The sequence below is a fragment of the Xiphophorus hellerii genome, chromosome 16 (assembly GCF_003331165.1).
Source record: "Xiphophorus hellerii strain 12219 chromosome 16, Xiphophorus_hellerii-4.1, whole genome shotgun sequence".
Lineage (NCBI taxonomy): Eukaryota > Metazoa > Chordata > Actinopteri > Cyprinodontiformes > Poeciliidae > Xiphophorus > Xiphophorus hellerii.
Window position 1 is genome coordinate 15,938,300 of NC_045687.1, and position 17,745 is coordinate 15,956,044.

The 17,745-nt window shown below is 35.1% G+C and overlaps 1 protein-coding gene and 3 gene segments (V, D, J or C); 1 reads left to right on the forward strand and 3 right to left on the reverse strand.

Moving 5' to 3' along the window:
* Window positions 1–232: 232 nt before the first annotated feature.
* Window positions 233–901, reverse strand: LOC116734903 (immunoglobulin heavy variable 3-43D-like). The segment is given in 2 exon segments: window positions 233–616; window positions 743–901. Coding segments are annotated over 2 exon segments (423 nt in total).
* Window positions 902–1,720: 819 nt separating this feature from the next.
* On the reverse strand, window positions 1,721–2,358 carry LOC116734925 (Ig heavy chain V region 5A-like). The segment is given in 2 exon segments: window positions 1,721–2,224; window positions 2,303–2,358. Coding segments are annotated over 2 exon segments (348 nt in total).
* A 3,938-nt stretch (window positions 2,359–6,296) lies between these two features.
* On the forward strand, window positions 6,297–8,430 carry LOC116734900 (uncharacterized). Its single transcript, XM_032586458.1, has 2 exons — window positions 6,297–7,290; window positions 7,566–8,430. Exons 1-2 carry the CDS (start codon window positions 6,469–6,471, stop codon window positions 7,896–7,898), a joined length of 1,155 nt encoding a protein of 384 aa, XP_032442349.1. The 5' UTR covers window positions 6,297–6,468; the 3' UTR covers window positions 7,899–8,430.
* Window positions 8,431–14,061: 5,631 nt separating this feature from the next.
* Window positions 14,062–14,554, reverse strand: LOC116734920 (Ig heavy chain V region 5A-like). The segment is given in 2 exon segments: window positions 14,062–14,369; window positions 14,485–14,554. Coding segments are annotated over 2 exon segments (351 nt in total).
* Between the last annotated feature and the right edge of the window lie 3,191 nt (window positions 14,555–17,745).

A 17,745-nucleotide genomic window follows, 5' to 3' on the forward strand; every position in this document is an offset into this window, starting at 1 on the left:
TGGTTGATGGATAATAACAGTTTGAAAGCAAAGTCTAAAAAAATGTAAAAAAACAGTAAATTTCCTATCAATCCTTTTATCATTTGTGTTTATTTTGAATCTTAATTTGTTCTGGTCATTAAATACTAATACAAAAACCGAATAAGATAATAATAGACTTTAAAATCTTCTAAAGGGACTCAAAATTATTTCTTCAGTGTGAAGTTTGTATGTGTTGGTTGTGACAAAAATGAGTGGTGCTAAGGCTCCTCTTGTTAAAACTATTCATGCTCTGAAGAGTTTTTGTTCAGCATTTCTGCTTTCTGTGTCACTGTGGCTCTTCGAGCGCAGTAATAAACAGCAGAATCTCCAGCTGTCAGGCTGTTCATCTGCAGATACACCTGATTTCTGCTGTTGTCTCTGGAGATGGTGAACCGGCCTTTTACTGAGTCAGAGTAGTAGATGCTGCCACTGCTCCAGCTGATATAAGCGATCCATTCCAGTCCTTTTCCAGTTGCCTGTCTGATCCAAGCTATGGCAGGACTGCCAAGCCCAGAATATGTGCAGGTCAGTCTGTGAGATTCTCCAGGCCTTTTAACCACTGATTCAGACTCAGTCAGTGTTTGACCATCAGTACCTGCAGAAAAACAGATAATTATTGATATTCTCACAGCCATCTCTTTTCATTAATCATAATTAAAATTGTCTTGCCACTATATTTTTATATCTATCAAGAATGTGGTTAAAAACTTTTTTTTCTTACCGCTCCAGTTTAAGGACAAGATGATAACAGCAAGAACAACCTCAAATCTAATCATTGTAGAAGCCATTTGTTTCTGTACATACTGTTTTCACCACTAATTCACTGCTGCTCTTAAACTAGCAGACATGTAAAAGTGGAGCAGTCAGCATTTGCATTGACTCCTCCTGGAATATAAACATAAATCATGTGATCGATAAAAGGAGGATTATTTCAGATTATTTTCAAACTTTTTTGCATTTGAATTCATTTTTGAATAATTTGATGTGTATTTCTGTTTTACCAAAACATATAAAGCTTTTCAGCAGGTTTCCCTTGTTTCTACAAAAAAATGTCATATTAAGTTATTTTGAAATCAATAAATCAACAATGAAAGTTGGAACCAAATTGTTTAAGAAATTATATTTAATTTGGTCTTTGTGCATTTGAAACATTTTGTGTGGATGTGTTTCACTCTTGTATTGCCACATGATCTTCTGTGCAGAACCCTGCATTTTATTAAACACAATGTTTTTCTACTAAACATGTTTGTCTCTTTTTTTCCTTGTGTTAAACATTAATCAGGTGAGTTAGAGTTAGAGATTAAATAAATGATGGATTCCATATAGATCAATAAAGGTGTTGGTAAAAGTTAGGAAGAAATATTTTAACAACATTGAGGGTTTTTAGAGTTTAGAATAAGATGCATGTATCCTCTGTATATTTTATGTCTTCAGTCCTGATTGTGCTGATTAACCAAATAAGAAGAATATAATATTTGTATTATATCATTGTTGATTACAAAAAAACAAAGTTTTTTTTTAACTGAATGTTTCTGACAAACCTCTTAGTGGAAGTTGACATTCTTTATTTATATAAAATCATGTCTTAAGTCAATGTCACCTTGAATAGATTATAAATATAACAGTTTCAATTTTCTGAATCAGATTCAGCTTCATTCACCAACTCTGTGCACACAAATGAAGCATTTTACTTTTGTTTATTTTAATTACACGTATAAAAAATGAGACAAAAACTATATTTTTGTTGTAAGGATGTATTTCTACAAAGTTTTTACAAAAGAGTAAAATAAGGTTGACAAAGTTTCCACGGATGAAAAATGAACTAAAAAGTCCTGGTGGTTTGATATAATCTGTTTATGTTCTGATGGGTTTTTGTTCAGCTCTGCAGCTGGTTTGTGTCACTGTGAGTCTCTGGCACAGTAATACACAGCAGAGTCTTCAGGCTGCATATTCTGTCCATTTAGAGTCACTGTGTTACTGGAAGTGTCTAAGTCGATACTGAATTTGTTCTGCAGTGAATCTTTGTAGTATGAACCTCCAGTATATTTCCACCCAATCCACTCCAGTCCTTTCCCAGCAGGCTGTCTGATCCAAGCTGTTGCATAGGTGCTCATAGAATAAGAGACCTGACAGCTGATGGTCAGACGTTGACCAGGCTGCACAGTCACAGAGGCTGGCTGGGTCAGCTGCTCACACTTCACATCTAAAAAACCAGCAAATATTGTGCATCAGTGTGAGAACAGTAAGAAAACAAAGCTTGGTCATACTCAGAGAAACTTACAGGATCCAGCAGCCAGTAGCAACAGAAAAGCTACAGAGAACATGTTGGTGATCTGATGGGAGTTTTTCTTCTTCTGACAGCAACAGATCAGGTTTTTAAAGCACAAGGCTTAATTTGCATAATGACGAACTTCCCTGTCAGTATGTTTGAAGTAAACATCATTTATTTATTTCAGGACTAAGTAGAGCCATGCTTGAACTTTAATTTTGTTGTTAATGTAAAAGAGATAATTATACTTGATTTCTTACTACCTATAATATATTATAGTCCCCATTTTTCTATTTTATGATCATAAGATGAATGAGAGGAAATAAAAGATTCAAAACATCTTTTTAAAAAGAAAAGTCTGTTTTCAAAAACATTTTTTATATAATCAAATGTAGCCATATTGTCACCACATTTGAAAATAATATCCAATGATAATTATTGTCTTATTTCTTCATTAAATATATGAACTCTTAGTGTTTATTCTCATTGTGGTTTTTTGAGTGCCATAACACCAGATCTAAGACAAATGCACCACATTTCTTTCTTTTTTGAATGATTTATTGCTGCTATTAAGTTACACAATGAGGATCAAAGTTTTTTGAATCCACAGTCTGTCCTCTCTGACGGTGCTCCAAATATGTGTCTATGAGGTGATAATGATCCTTTTATTTTAATATAGTGGGTCTAGATGAGAGATAACCAGCCAGGATTTGCAGTGTTGTTCATTGTTATATAGTCTAAATTCTTTTATGGTCAGAGAGCGCCTCCTCTGGTTGATGGATAATAACACAAGTTTTCCAACTCATTTAAACAGTCTGATCCAAGCTATGTAAGGAGTGCCAAGCCCAGAATATGTGCAGGTCAGTCTGTGAGATTCTCCAGGCCTTTTAACCACTGATTCTGACTCAGTCAGTGTTTGACCATCAGTACCTGCAGAAAAAACAGATCATTATTGATTCTCTCACCACCATTTCTTTTCATCCATCATGAACCTTTTTTTTTCTTACCACTCCAGTTTAAGGACAAAATACTAAAAGCAAGAACAACCTCAAATCTAATCATTGTAGAAGCCATGTGACTCTGTTCATACTGTGTTCAGCACTAATTCACTGCTGCTCTTAAACTAACAGACATGTAAAAGTGGAGCAGTCAGTATTTGCATTGACTCCTCCTCCTAGAATAGAAACAGAAATCATCTGATCTATAAAAACAAATTTTTGTGATTATTTTAAATTATTTCCAAACATTTTGATATTGGAAATAATTGTCAAATAATTTAGCATCAACTTGATTCCACTTTTATCAAAAAATTATAAAGCTTTTCACCATGTTTTTCTTATTAACATGTTATTGTAAGAACAGATGAATCAATAAAATTGGAACAGAAAGTGTTATAAATGTTTTATAGCTTTCTTTATAGAGATTTTTGTGGCGAGATTAATTTTTCAGTTGAACCACATGCTGATGGAAATCCTACAACAGGAAACCATGAACCATAACGAGCTGTTTATTTAACAGTGTATCACTCCTGTTCTGCCATCTACTGTTCTGTGTAGCACTTTTTGCAAACTTACTGCTTGATACAAAAACATATTTATATTTTTTTTTGCTTTGTTTTACATATTAACAAGGTGAGTTATAGTTAGAAATCAAGCTGAATGGGTACCTGAAAAGAATACTGGTTAATACTGGTTAACAGTAAAACATTCAGTGTACTTTTCCTTCATGTTTATTTAATTTCAATGAGCTTAATAGCACTAAGCCTTTAAGCTCAAGATCAGTTCGTCATATTCTGCTTTTTCAAGCACTGATTCAAATAGTCAGAAGACAACTAGCTAGTATTAAAGTGTTTATTATTCTTTCAACAGGTTCTAAAACTTAAAACTATCTTTATTTATTTGTGGAAATGAAGTTTGAGTTTAGAGACTGAAGGAAATTTATAGGGTTAGGATTTTATTAGTGATATGTTATGTATGTTTTTGTATTTAAACCTCCATTAATATTGTTTAATACCAGCTTAATGAAGCTTAATGAAGTTTATTAGACTTTGATGTCATCCTGAAAAGCAAACATAAACTATCTCAAACCTTTGAATGAATTTCAAATCATGGTAGACTGTGAATTCAGTTCAAGTATAGCTCTGTTTTTGATCAGCAAAGTAAACAAAATAGAATATAAATCACAGAAAAGTCCCCCTGTGGTGGTTTGAAGTAACTTGTTCAGGAGTTTTTGTTCAGCTCTGCTGCTTGTCTGTGTCACTGTGTCCCGTCTGGCACAGTAATACACAGCAGAGTCGTCAGGCTGCATATTCTGTCCATTCAGAGTCACTGTTTTACTGGAATCCTGTAAAGTAATGCTGAACTTGTTTGTCATCATATTATTGTAGTTTGTGGTGTATCCAGTCCGTGCAGCACCGATCCACTCCAGTGTTTTCCCAGCAACCTGTCTGATCCAAAATGTAGGATAGCTGTCCAGGGAATAGGAGACCTGACAGCTGATGGTCAGACGTTGACCTAGCTGCACAGTCTGAGCAGCTGGTTGTGTCAGCTGTTCACACTTTACACCTGCAGGAAAAAGACGTTCCATATAATTTTGAACAGAAGACATCATTAATGTGTTTTCATTATTTCTCCCTCAGCGACACTCACAGGATGCAGCCGCCAGCAGCAGAAAAGCCACAAAAAACATTTTGATGTTGAAGATGATATCATGGGAGTTTTTCCTTCTTCTACTTCAGCTGCTGTTTTGAACTGTTTTATATTTGACGCCTGTAGGTTTACTTTGCAAACGGGGAGGACCAAAAATAAACCATCCAATCAGAAGTGCAGCATCAGCTAATGCTGTTAGCATCTATTATCATAAATACAGCTCAACAACTCCAAAAGTTCGATAAGATGTGCAAACACCGAAAGGAGAATATTAAATAGAAAAGAATAAGAAATAATGTTCTTATTGTTGTTTAAATCCATATTAAAATTTTGAAGTAAAATCTGTTTATCATTTTATTAGATGCTGAGATAATTAGTCTGCAGTCTGAACTCTGTGCTCTCAGACTGAATCTTAAAAATACAGACTTACGAAGAAAAATTGGAGGGGTCGGGGGTTTCATTTTAGTGCTGACCTGAGATGTTTGTCTTGATAAATGCAGATTTATCATCTACATTCATTCATGGTGATGTTGTTATTTACTGGATCAGATTGCCAAAAAAACATTTACTTAGTTAGGTGTCAGGAAAATGTAAATATTGTTCCTAAACGTCTCAAATATATGTTGATGGGTATAATGACATAATGACATAATGTTTCTAATACACTAAGTACATTTTTGATAATAATAAATATATACAATTATTTTTAGTGCAATGTCACATTGACAGACTTTCCTTTTCAGAACAACTTTGAATCAGATTCATTTTTATTTGCTGATTTTGTGCAGACAAACAATGAATTTGACTTCAGTTCAGTTAAATACAAATACAGAGAAAACAAAAATTAAAAGTGTAAATATTATATAGTATGGAAGCCCATTTCCGCCATGAAAAAAAAACAAAAAGACCAACAGGAAGTCATAATTTCGACTTTCAAAGTCATAATTTCGACTTTTAAAGTCATAATTATGAGATTCAAAGTCATAATTTCGACTTTGAAAGTCATAATTATGAGATTCAAAGTCATAATTTCGACTTTCAAAGTCATAATTTCGACTTTTAAAGTCATAATTATGAGATTCAAAGTCATAATTTCGACTTTCAAAGTCATAATTATGAGATTTAAAGTCATAATTTCGACTTTCAAAGTCATAATTATGAGATTCAAAGTCATAATTTCGACTTTCAAAGTCATAATTTCGACTTTCAAAGTCATAATTATGAGATTCAAAGTCATAATTTCGACTTTCAAAGTCATAATTTTGACTTTCAAAGTCATAATTATGAGATTCAAAGTCATAATTTCGACTTTCAAAGTCATAATTTCGACTTTCAAAGTCATAATTATGAGATTCAAAGTCATAATTTCGACTTTCAAAGTCATAATTTCGACTTTCAAAGTCATAATTATGAGATTCAAAGTCATAATTTCGACTTTTCCAAAAAAGCAGACATGCTGTCTTGTGTGACATTTACACAGTATTCCATTTGATCTGTCTAACCAGGAAAACACAGATTTTTCTCCTATTAATGGATTATACACAAATTGAGGAGTATTTCAGATGTGGTTTAACCAATGATGAAATTCTTGCTTTGCTGGCTGAGGTTCATGGGGTTATTCTTAGCAAGAGGACACTAGAAAGGATTCTTAATAAGAAGAAACTTTGGCGCCGAAAGAACAAAAGTGATGTGAGTGTAGTGGCAGCTTTCATTCGTCAGCAACTTGAAACCTCTGGACAATGTCACGGATATCGATGGATGCACCAAAAATGCTGGATGAATGGTATTGTTACAGACAGGGAAACAGTTCGAGTCCTTTTACGCTTACTAGATGGTGAAGGAGTAGACCTAAGGTCAAGAAATCGACTGAGGAGACGGATTTACTATAGTCGTGGTCCAAACTATGTTTGGCATATGGACGGCTACGATAAGCTCAAACCATTTGGAATTGGGATCAATGGTTGCATTGACGGTTTTTCCAGAAGGCTAATATGGCTTGAGGCATACAAAACAAATAACGATCCAAGAGTCATTGCTGGATACTTCATGGATGCAGTGATTAAAGCTGAGGGTTGTCCTGAAAGACTTAGAGTGGATTTAGGGACAGAAAATGTTAATGCAGCTGACATGCAAAGATATTTGCATCTTACAGAAGACCAACCTCAAAGTGATAATGTAATATTTGGTCCAAGCACTGGAAATCAGCGGATTGAAAGATGGTGGTTGACCCTGCGAAGTGAATGTATCCAGTTCTGGATGGACCTCTTTGACAAACTGAAAGCAGATGGACACTTCTCGGATAACTTCTTGGACAAAGCCTTGATCCAGTTCTGTTTTCTCCACATAATACAGGTGAGCTTGATTTGAGCTGCTCTGTCTTCTCACCTATTGAAAATATTTATGATTGCTATAAAGTGGTCATAATGTGCAAAGATTTATTTTCTGAGTATGATACTAAATTAATAGCATATCTTAAATATTGTACAGATTGCATGTTTGGGTAGTTGCTTGATTTAAACTTCCCTGTTTTTGGATAAATAACAGTCATGCTAGATTTACACTTCCGTTTTACTTTTGAATGTTTATTTCAAAGCTATGAGTTTAGTCTGGTTTTTGTTTTCTTCTAGAAAGAACTAAATGAAGTTGTTTCAGCTTGGAACCACCACAGGATACGTCCAACACACAATTCACGAAGTCCTCATGGGCGACCATTCATGATGTACACAGTACCTCAGGTGTATGGAACCAGAGACTATCTACACAGCATTGATCTGAACAGGGTTGAAGCCTGCTTGGAAAACTGTGTTTTCAAAGACTTTCCATGCGATGAAGATGTCTTCAGTATCTGTGTGGACCTGATTTCAGAGCATAACCTGAATGTCACAGATGATGTGTTTGCAACAACTGATCTATACATAGGACTCAGACAGCTGATTACCAGAGATTTGGAGCTGCATTGATAAATGTAAAAACATTTTGTTGCGTTGACAGTTTGTTACCTCGTCCCTAATTTGGACTTCAGTAGATATTTGATGACATTGTGAGAGTGGCAGCATTTGCTTCAACACATTGTTGCACCAGTATAAAGATGGGTCAAAGCCATTCACAAGCTCTGTAACTAAGCAAGAAGAGACACTAAAATAAGATAAATCATGCTGAGCTGATAAAATAAGTCTGACATTAGAAAAATATATTGATGCACTGGACAGATGATTTTTGGTTTTGATATTTTCCCTTTATTATCAATATCATTGCATTACAGTTTGAACATTATGCTGATTATTAAACAGAAAATAAAGGAATTGAGAACTGCTGTAGAAACCTCATTATTTTTCAGGTGTGCAACCCAATGCTGATGTAAAGCTTCCCCCGCCCCAAATAAATCACACATATAAACTGGAAAAAGCGGTTTATTGAACTTCAAAATTAAAGTCTCTATTTAGCTATTAGAGAAGCCTTTGAGTGTTTTAAAATAATCCTTTAAGATAATGACAATGCTTCAAGGTGTAAAAAAAAAAAGAAAAAAGAAAGTGTTCTTTTTCAGTTGTTTTCTGGTTAAATCTGATATTGAGCTACTGCAATGGCACCAATCTGTTATTGAAAATATTTTAAGGTTATGTTTACTTAAAACAAAAATACAAATAAAATGCTGAGTAAACAAAAGAAAATTTTTGAGGAATAAGGGTAAATGAAACACTTTACTCCATTTCTTCCAGAACTGCATTCAAACAGAGTAGCAACATGTTCATCCACTGAACATTTAAATTATGTGACTAATATAAGAAACAAAACATCAGAAATTATTCATAAATTATTTATGCAACTAAGAGCTGCTTGTTTACAAGCGCGGCGGCCATATTGTATTTTTAATTGTGTAACAAACCAGCTTTTGCAGCCTCAAGTAAAATTAAAAGTAAAAAAAATTCTAGTAACAATATAAAATATTTCAATTTAATAAACAGAAAATATTGAGAAAATACATTTTACTGCCAACTCAAATTTATGCTTTAAACTTTAACTTTGGAGTACTTTAACAGAAAACCCCCCCAAAAACACTAGTAGTAGAGTGCCTACTATGACATTGCAGGTCTTATAAATACTCCAGAGAAAAATAAATTGCAAAAAGTAGAATCTCTGTGGAGTTAAGATGAGGTAAAAAACTTGTTAAGATAATGCTAAACTTTGAAAGTTTAATACAAAAAGATTTGGTAACACTTTATTTGAAGGGGTGTGTATAAGACTGACATGACACTGTCATAAACATGACATAACATCTGTCATGAACATGAAGTGGAATGTTTATGACAGTGTCATGTCAGTCTTATGCACACCCCTTCAAATAAGGTGTTAATAAAGATTCCTTAAACTCACATGTTCTTCAGCTGAAGTCTGTTAGACTATATCCATCACCCATACACTACTTTCTAGGACCTTGTTTATTTCGTGTCGAAACTCTGGATAGTTATCATAATTAACTGGCAACTCTAGGTAGCAACCGCATGTGTGGGCAACTGGCCGTCTCTGAATACCTTGAAGTTGAGTGAAGCTAACACTGATAGTTTTTTGAAGAAACAAATCAGATCCTGTGCAGAACCGCAGAAAAAGTGACAGGTGTTGTGAGTCTGATTCTCTGAGATAAGAACTTAAATATTTGCTGATGTTTTTTTGCTGTGCATTCATGACTACAGGGTATACAATTGAATTTATAACCTTTCTTAATGTTGGCTGGAGATTTTCATATGCTGCTGTAATACTTTCCATCTCAGACCTCAGCGGGGAAAGGACAGTGCTCCACTGCTCAATAACAAAGGCAGGTTCCTGAATGAGCTTTTGGTGGGCAAGCTCCTCAAGTAGTAGCTCTATGTTATCAGCTGTTGGTACTCTTCGACAGTTATGGATATCCATGATTTCCAGAAGCTCTTCTTTGTCAACACTCTGAAAATCTGAAAGGCAAGATTCAAACACCATCCGATCGTACTCTGTAACATACCTTAAGAAGCTATCAACAAGAGGACTCTTTATAGAACCAAGAACTGCTTGTTCCAGTATTACTGGAGCAAGTTTTATAGGCAGGTACTTCTGTTTTTGCCAGCCAAAGGCAATAATTCGGCCAATGCTTTCCCATTGTTGCTGTCCAAAATCATGACGCAAGTAGGGCACCTTAAAGTTATTGCCCATTGTACACTGTTCATAAAAGTCCTGCCAAAATTCTGAGAGGACATCCCTCAAAACTCCTCCATCATCAACAGCCTTTTCTCGCCTTCCATCAGGGAGCACCACTTGAATACATATGTCCTCCTGAGTGACACCTGGATCACAAAAATGTGAAATTAGTTCTTTCAGGATCTGGCCACGGTGAAGAACAAGGACTTTCTTAATCCCTTCTCTCTGAACAATTGGCTCGTTCAAAGAATCAAATTGTGAAGAAGAAAGCACTGGACTAGATGGCTGTGGAGACAGAGGAAGGGTGTCATCAAGACTGACATTATCTGTGTCAGAAATGTGTCCTGTGAAAAAGGTAACAGTGCCACTGTCTTCTAAAATGTCCCCATTGATTCCTGCATCTAGCTCTTGGACATTGGACAAATCACCCATGTCATCACTAAAGTAAACTAGGTGAACATTATTACTGCTGCTGCTGTTTGTCAGGACACTGCTGGTTCCAACATATGTGGCATCAATGCTGTCTGGTGCTTTGGATTGAGTCAGTGGTGTGCAAACTTGAGAGTGAGTAGAAAACCTTAAAGTGTCTTGGTCATTTCCACTGGGGTTGTCTGGTTCTGAGTCGCTGCCAGTGTCCTTCTTTTTGGTTGTTAGGTAAAAACGCAAAACAGGTAGTTTTGTCTGCTCATAAAGTTCTCCAACTGTAATATGTTCATCAAGTGAATGTTCCTGGAAATCTGTCATGTCAACCTCAAAATCTGTAATTCTTCCATGTGAATTTCTTTGAGACGGAAAAAACAAACCCACTGCCTTTTCAATTAAGTCATTTTTTCTACAGTCCTTTGACACATCAATTTTTCTTGTTCCTCCACCTTTCTTTGTCCGAACTTGTAAAAGCTCCCCATCTCGAGAATTCATCCATCCTATCTCAACTTTTCGAACAGTTTTTTGAGCATTTCTGATGCTAACATTTTCTGAGATCTGCTTTTGATCGTTGCCTTTGTTCCTTGAAATCTTGGCTCTCAATCGGTCAAAAAGTTTTGATTTCCGGCCAGCAGGATCATTTTCCCTTCGTCTGCAATATCCGAGAAGTGCCAGTCGGTCACCATAAGATGGGAGATACTCCTTAAGCTGCTCATCTGTCATGAGCAGAAGGACACTGGAGTCAATCTAGAAAACAAAAGTTAAAACAGTTATTTAACCTATAAAAATGGGGGGGGAAACCCAGTAAAAACAGCCACATGATAAAACTGATCTGTCTTCACCATGTCTCTATAATAGTGTTGTATGATAACTTCTAAATGTACTGATTTCCTTAGCAATCTAGCTACCTTATCCTTTTGCAGTCGTTGTATGACTTCCTCTGAAACATCCCGTGATTTTAAGAAGTCATATATCTCATCCATCCTGTGACAATTACACACAATAACTAATGAATAATGTCTAATAAAACATAACATTCCAAAAAAATTATTATGAACATGAGAATAGGGTTGAATGATATTACTGAAAAACATTTCACGATACAAGCATTTTTTATTATTTTATATCAATTATTTTTTTTATATCTGAAATACTGCCAAACTGGTGATGTGACCTTTCCCATTTTATCCACAGCTTTCACACCATAATGTTTTTAAAAAACATTTATGAGGCACAGTGGTGAAACATTAAACTGCTGCTCCGCAAGTTACTCAACAGCTTGTTGCTAGTTCACCAGTGAGTTAAATGAAGCCATCAACCTAGATGAGCTAGCCTTGAGAGGTTGAGAAGCCTTGACTGTGCCTACATCCTCCAGAATGGTATGTGGTTCTGAATCAGAGTTCAGAGAATATTCTATTGAATATTCTGTCAGACTTACTATCTATTGATATTGATCACGTGTGTATCGTGATACATATAACTGATTTATTGTCCAACCCTACAAGACAGATAGAAACTGTATTTCAGACTCAAGCTCCTGCTAAAATAAAGACAATAGACAACAAAACAGCTGTACAGATCTGCAAAAATAAACCAATACACAAAGAAACTACATAAAAGTAATAAAGAAAAATCTACCAGTGTCTCCACAACTAAATGGTAAAGTGTAGAGCTTAGGTCTGAAAGTTCTGTTTACATTTTTCCCCTAAAATATTTCAATGGTTGAACAATTCTCAAAATGAAATTCCCATCTTTATAAAAGAGTCAAGTGCATGGACATCATCAGAATGATTTTAGTTTTGATCTTAATTACTTTCATTTAAACAGATAATACGATAAATTGGATTTTCACAAGAGTTGCAACTTACCTCTGTTTAGGTTTAGGTTCAGGTCAAAGGAACCTCCTCTGTCTCTTTTATAGGTATCCTGAAAGTTGAGTAAAGTTGAGGAGTTAAAATTTTCAACAGGGCCTGCCTGTTTTGGGGATTTTTTAAGTTCCTTGTTTTTCAATTTTTCTTATTTTGAATTGCTTTTGTAAATATTGTCAATGTAAAGCTGTAGATCTCCAGCATTAGCATAAGTGTACATGAAACTGCTAAGAAAACAGTTTGAAAACTGATGCATATTGTACTTCCATATTTTACTCTTGTCTAACTATCGACAAAAACAATTTAACGGGAAAGATAGTGAATCACATTATGCATAACAAAACGTGCATACAACAAGCTGTGGAGCTTGTTTTAACCTACTAGCTATTGCTTGTATTAATGCCACAAAATAATTATACATATTAACTTATTGAATTTTTGGAGTATAAACTTCTTATCGCACTCTGAAATAAAAACAATCTAATTAACGGACTACTTAAAAAAAACCCGGTTAAATATGCTATAACAAGGTTAGCACGCTTTGACGGTTAACCTGCAGCTAGCTCATGTTGCTAAAACAACGAACGATGTACATAACACCACACGATCAAAAAGCATTCAAAACGAAGGAATCTAAACAAAATCAAAAATCAAAAAAGGCGAACCTACCTTTTACTGACTCTTAACGCAGTAGCAAAGGTTGGACCTTGGATTTAGGATCATATTTAACTGGGAGCTGGAGCGGAGCTGTTATTCTAAGGAGGCTTGTCTCCAACTGCTCTGGTATCTCATAATTATGACTTTGAATCTCATAATTATGACTTTGAAAGTCGAAATTATGACTTTGAATCTCATAATTATGACTTTGAAAGTCGAAATTATGACTTTGAATCTCATAATTATGACTTTAAAAGTCGAAATTATGACTTTGAAAGTCGAAATTATGACTTTAAATCTCGTAATTATGACTTTGAAAGTCGAAATTATGACTTTGAATCTCATAATTATGACTTTAAAAGTCGAAATTATGACTTTGAAAGTCGAAATTATGACTTTGAAAGTCGAAATTATGACTTTGAATCTCATAATTATGACTTTAAAAGTCGAAATTATGACTTTAAATCTCGTAATTATGACTTTGAAAGTCGAAATTATGACTTTGAATCTCATAATTATGACTTTGAAAGTCGAAATTATGACTTTGAATCTCATAATTATGACTTTGAAAGTCGAAATTATGACTTTGAAAGTCGAAATTATGACTTTAAATCTCATAATTATGACTTTCAAAGTCGAAATTATGTCTTTGAAAGTCGAAATTATGACTTTGAATCTCATAATTATGACTTTGAAAGTCGAAATTATGACTTTAAATCTCATAATTATGACTTCGAAAGTCGAAATTATGACTTTAAATCTCATAATTATGACTTTAAAAGTCGAAATTATGACTTTGAATCTCATAATTATGACTTTGAAAGTCGAAATTATGACTTCCTGTTGGTCTTTTTTTTTTTTTTTCATGGCGGAAATGGGCTTCCATAATATAGTGTTTTAATAGAAAAAATAAAAATATATATATAAAAATGGTCTTAGAGCTCCCCCTCTGGTGGTTTAATACAGCCTGTTCAGATTGGGAGTTTTTGTAGAGCGTTGTAGCCTATTTGTGTCACTGTGTGTCTCTGGCACAGTAATACACAGCAGAGTCTTCAGGCTGCATATTCTGCCCATTCAGAGTCACTGTTTTACTGGAAGTGTCTAAGTCGATACTGAATTTGTTCTGCAGTGAATCTTTGTAGAATGAAGCTCCAACACCATGTTTCATCCCAATCCACTCCAGTCCTTTCCCAGCAGGCTGTCTGATCCAAGCAGTATAGTAGCTGCCCAGATCATAAGAGACCTGACAGCTGATGGTCAGACGTTGACCTGGCTGCAGAGTCACAGAGGCTGGCTGGGTCAACTGCTCACACTTCACACCTGTGGAGGAAAATATTAAATTCAGAATTAGTGCAAAAATATTTAATAATTTAGATTTATTAAAATATTTAACATTTTAATGTGCTCAAGCTGTAAATGTTTCAGTGAATCTCACAGGATGCAGCAGCCAGCAGTAACAGCAGAGCTACAGAGAACATGTTGGTGCTGAAGGTGATGGGAGTTTCTCTTCTTCTGCTGCTGATAGAATCAGATCAAGTTTATAAACCAGAACAGTTCATTTGCATAATGATTAACAGCTACGTAGTGCTTTTTCTTCTTTCTATTCTTTCACCCAGGATTGAGGGACAGTTGCTTGAATTAGCAAGGCTGACATTAAATTATTTTCGCTATTGCAGGAGAAACATAAACAATAGCCTGTTACTTTTGTTGACTCTTTGTGAAAACTATTGATGCAGCTCCTGTTCTTCCACTAGTTTTTGAGGAAAATAACAAAGATGTAACATCTATCTTTATCTTAAAAGAAATACACATGCAAATTTCTTTTTACAGAAATGGTAACAAATTGGTATATAAATGCAGTAATCAGGGGATACAGATTAAGTGATCAATTGATCAAGTTATTATTTTGCAGTGTGAAACAGTCCAAATTGGTAAAACAAATATAAAATCTATCTGAATGGAATGATATACTACTTATATTATTAATTGAGTTTTCATTTTTCATATAAAAACAATGACTCAATGATGTATTGGCAGAAAGAATAAAAGGAAGTAAGTATTATTATTAAGTGGTGGCATAGGGGATAGAGCGACCAATTAGGCCATTTGGAGGCCTTGAGTCTTCGACGTGGCTGTCGCAGGTTCGATTCCCGGACCGGGCGACATTTGCCGCATCACCCCTCTCCTTTCCTGTCAGCCTACTTTCAAATAAGGGACACTAGAGCCCAAAAAAGACCCCCTGGAGGGGACTATATATATATATATATTTAGATATGTAAATATATTTATTGCCTATAATATCTATAAAAGTATGTTTCTTTATTTGTTCTCCTTTTTCAGAGGTAGCATGATTCTGTTCATTTTTAGTTTGTCCAAACAGCCTATTCAGGAAACTGAACGCATGTTTTGTACTATTAATGCTGCACAAGCATTAATTTAAACATACAAAAAATTTTCCTTTTTACTTCACTTATTAAGATGTTTGTTTTTTTTACTACAATCCCATTTTTGAGAGAACAAGGTTTATGTCCAGTGTTGTCATCATCACAAAATATGAAGTCAAAACTTTAAATGAACTTATTCATCTACTGCTTGGTTTGTTGCTGAAATAAAGGTAGGATTAAATCTTACCACAGTGGATCCAGTGTAGGAACATAAACATGTTAAGCAGCAGATATTATAATCCGTGTAGAGATTCTGAGAAAAACTAAAACAATTACAGTGTATTTCTTTTGACATCATAAAACTTTCAATGTTGTTGATGCTTCTATTAGTTAAATGATTGCTAAAATAAAAGGCTTTATACTATTCATCTTGATAGCACATTGATTTTTAATGTTAGAATGTAGAAAAATTCATCTTTCAGGCAGTTAATTATTTACCTCAGAAGTTTTGGAAAGGAAAACAGCCAAAAACAGTGAATTTCTTTGCTGATGCAGGCCTAATAATTCAGTGGTCTTATGGTTCCCCTTTGGCGATTTTGTATGATGCAACTAAGGAGTTTTTGTTCAGTGTTTCTGCTTCCTATGTCACTGTGGCTCTCAAGCGCAGTAATATACACCAGAATCCTCAGCAGCCAAACGGTTCATTTGCAGATACACATGGCTTCTGCTGTTGTCTCTGGAGATGATGAACCGGTTGTTCACTAACTGAGAGTGGTAGATGTTTTGACTATCCCCGCCAATAGTAAAGACCCACTCCAGTCCTTTCCCAGCAGGCTGTCTGATCCAAGCTGTTGCATAGCCCAGAGACTAAGGAACCTGACACCTAATGGTCAGACCTTGACCTGGCTGCACAGTCTCAGAGGCTGGCTTTCAGCTGTTCACACTTTATATCTGTAGAGAAACACATTAAAACTGTATTGTTACCAACAATTAATTTAATTTACTGTCATCATGCTGTAAATGATTCTGTCTCAGTGAGACTCACTGGATGCAGCAGCCAGCAGCAGCAGCAGAGCTACAGAGAACATGTTGGTGTTGAAGATGATCTGATGGGAGTTTCTCCTCCTCTGCAGCTGACAGCATCAGATCAAGACTTTATAACATGATTCTTTTCATTTGCATAACACCAAACCAGCCCCACTAGAATCACATGATAAAAATAATTTTTATATACTGTGTACTAGCATTGAGAAATGCTGATCAATTTCTCAATGCTGTAATATGTTTCTAATTATATTGTCCTTAAATTAGTTTAGACATTTACTGACTTGAAATTGAGAATTTATGTGTAAAGTTTAAATATATAAACATTCTGGCTAAATTAAACCTCTAAATGATGTATTTTAATATTATGGTTGATTCATTCTTTTGTTAGAGTAGAACGATCATACAAAATCACTTATTATTTTTAAAATAATGATTTTTGTGCATGTTTGAATTCGTTATGTGTTTTTTCTACACATCGTCAAAATTCTGCAAACAGACTCAAACATTTACATTCACTGTTAGCAGTCATTCAGTAATAGTTCCCTGAGAATTCCTCAGTTAAAGACACTTCTGCCGTAATTTAAAAGATTTAAAGTCTTATTTGTTACTTGTTAAAGTCAGATAAATCCATTTATCATTTTCCCCCCATGTTGTTGGCCTGGTTTACAAAACAGTAAGTAAACAAGATCACAGATTTTTTTTGCCAGAAAATATAAGAGCTGCATCCACGTTTTACAGGACATTACTTGAAAGAATGACTCCATAATCTTATATGTAGCATCTAATCATAAAGTAAGTAAAACTTCCAGAAAGGTGAGTGTGACAGTCATGTCAGAAAAGTGATGTTAGGGCTCCCCCTGTGGTGGCTTCTTGTTAAAACTATTTGATTACAGGAGTTTTTGTTCAGTGTTTCTGCTTTCTGTGTCACTGTGGTTCTTCGAGCGCAGTAATAAACAGCAGAATCTCCAGCTGTCAGGCTGTTCATCTGCAGATACACCTGACTTCTGCTGTTGTCTCTGGAGATGGTGAACCGGCCTCTCACTGAGTCAGAGTAGAACATGCCGCTGCTGTCATACCAGATAAAAGAAATCCATTCCAGTCCTTTTCCAGCTGCCTGTCTGATCCAAACTATGCTCGGATTGCCACTAAACCCAGAATATGTGCAGGTCAGTCTGTGAGATTCTCCAGGCCTTTTAACCACTGATTCAGACTCAGTCAGTGTTTGACCTTCAGTACCTGCAGAAAAACAGATAATTATTGATTCT

Bases quoted from the DNA above. Each gene is read 5' to 3' on its own strand.
- LOC116734900 (XM_032586458.1), top strand. From the start codon at position 6,469: ATGGATTATACACAAATTGAGGAGTATTTCAGATGTGGTTTAACCAAT. The intron at 7,291-7,565 runs GTGAGCTTGATT...GTTTTCTTCTAG, and splicing joins GTTTTCTCCACATAATACAG to AAAGAACTAAATGAAGTTGT.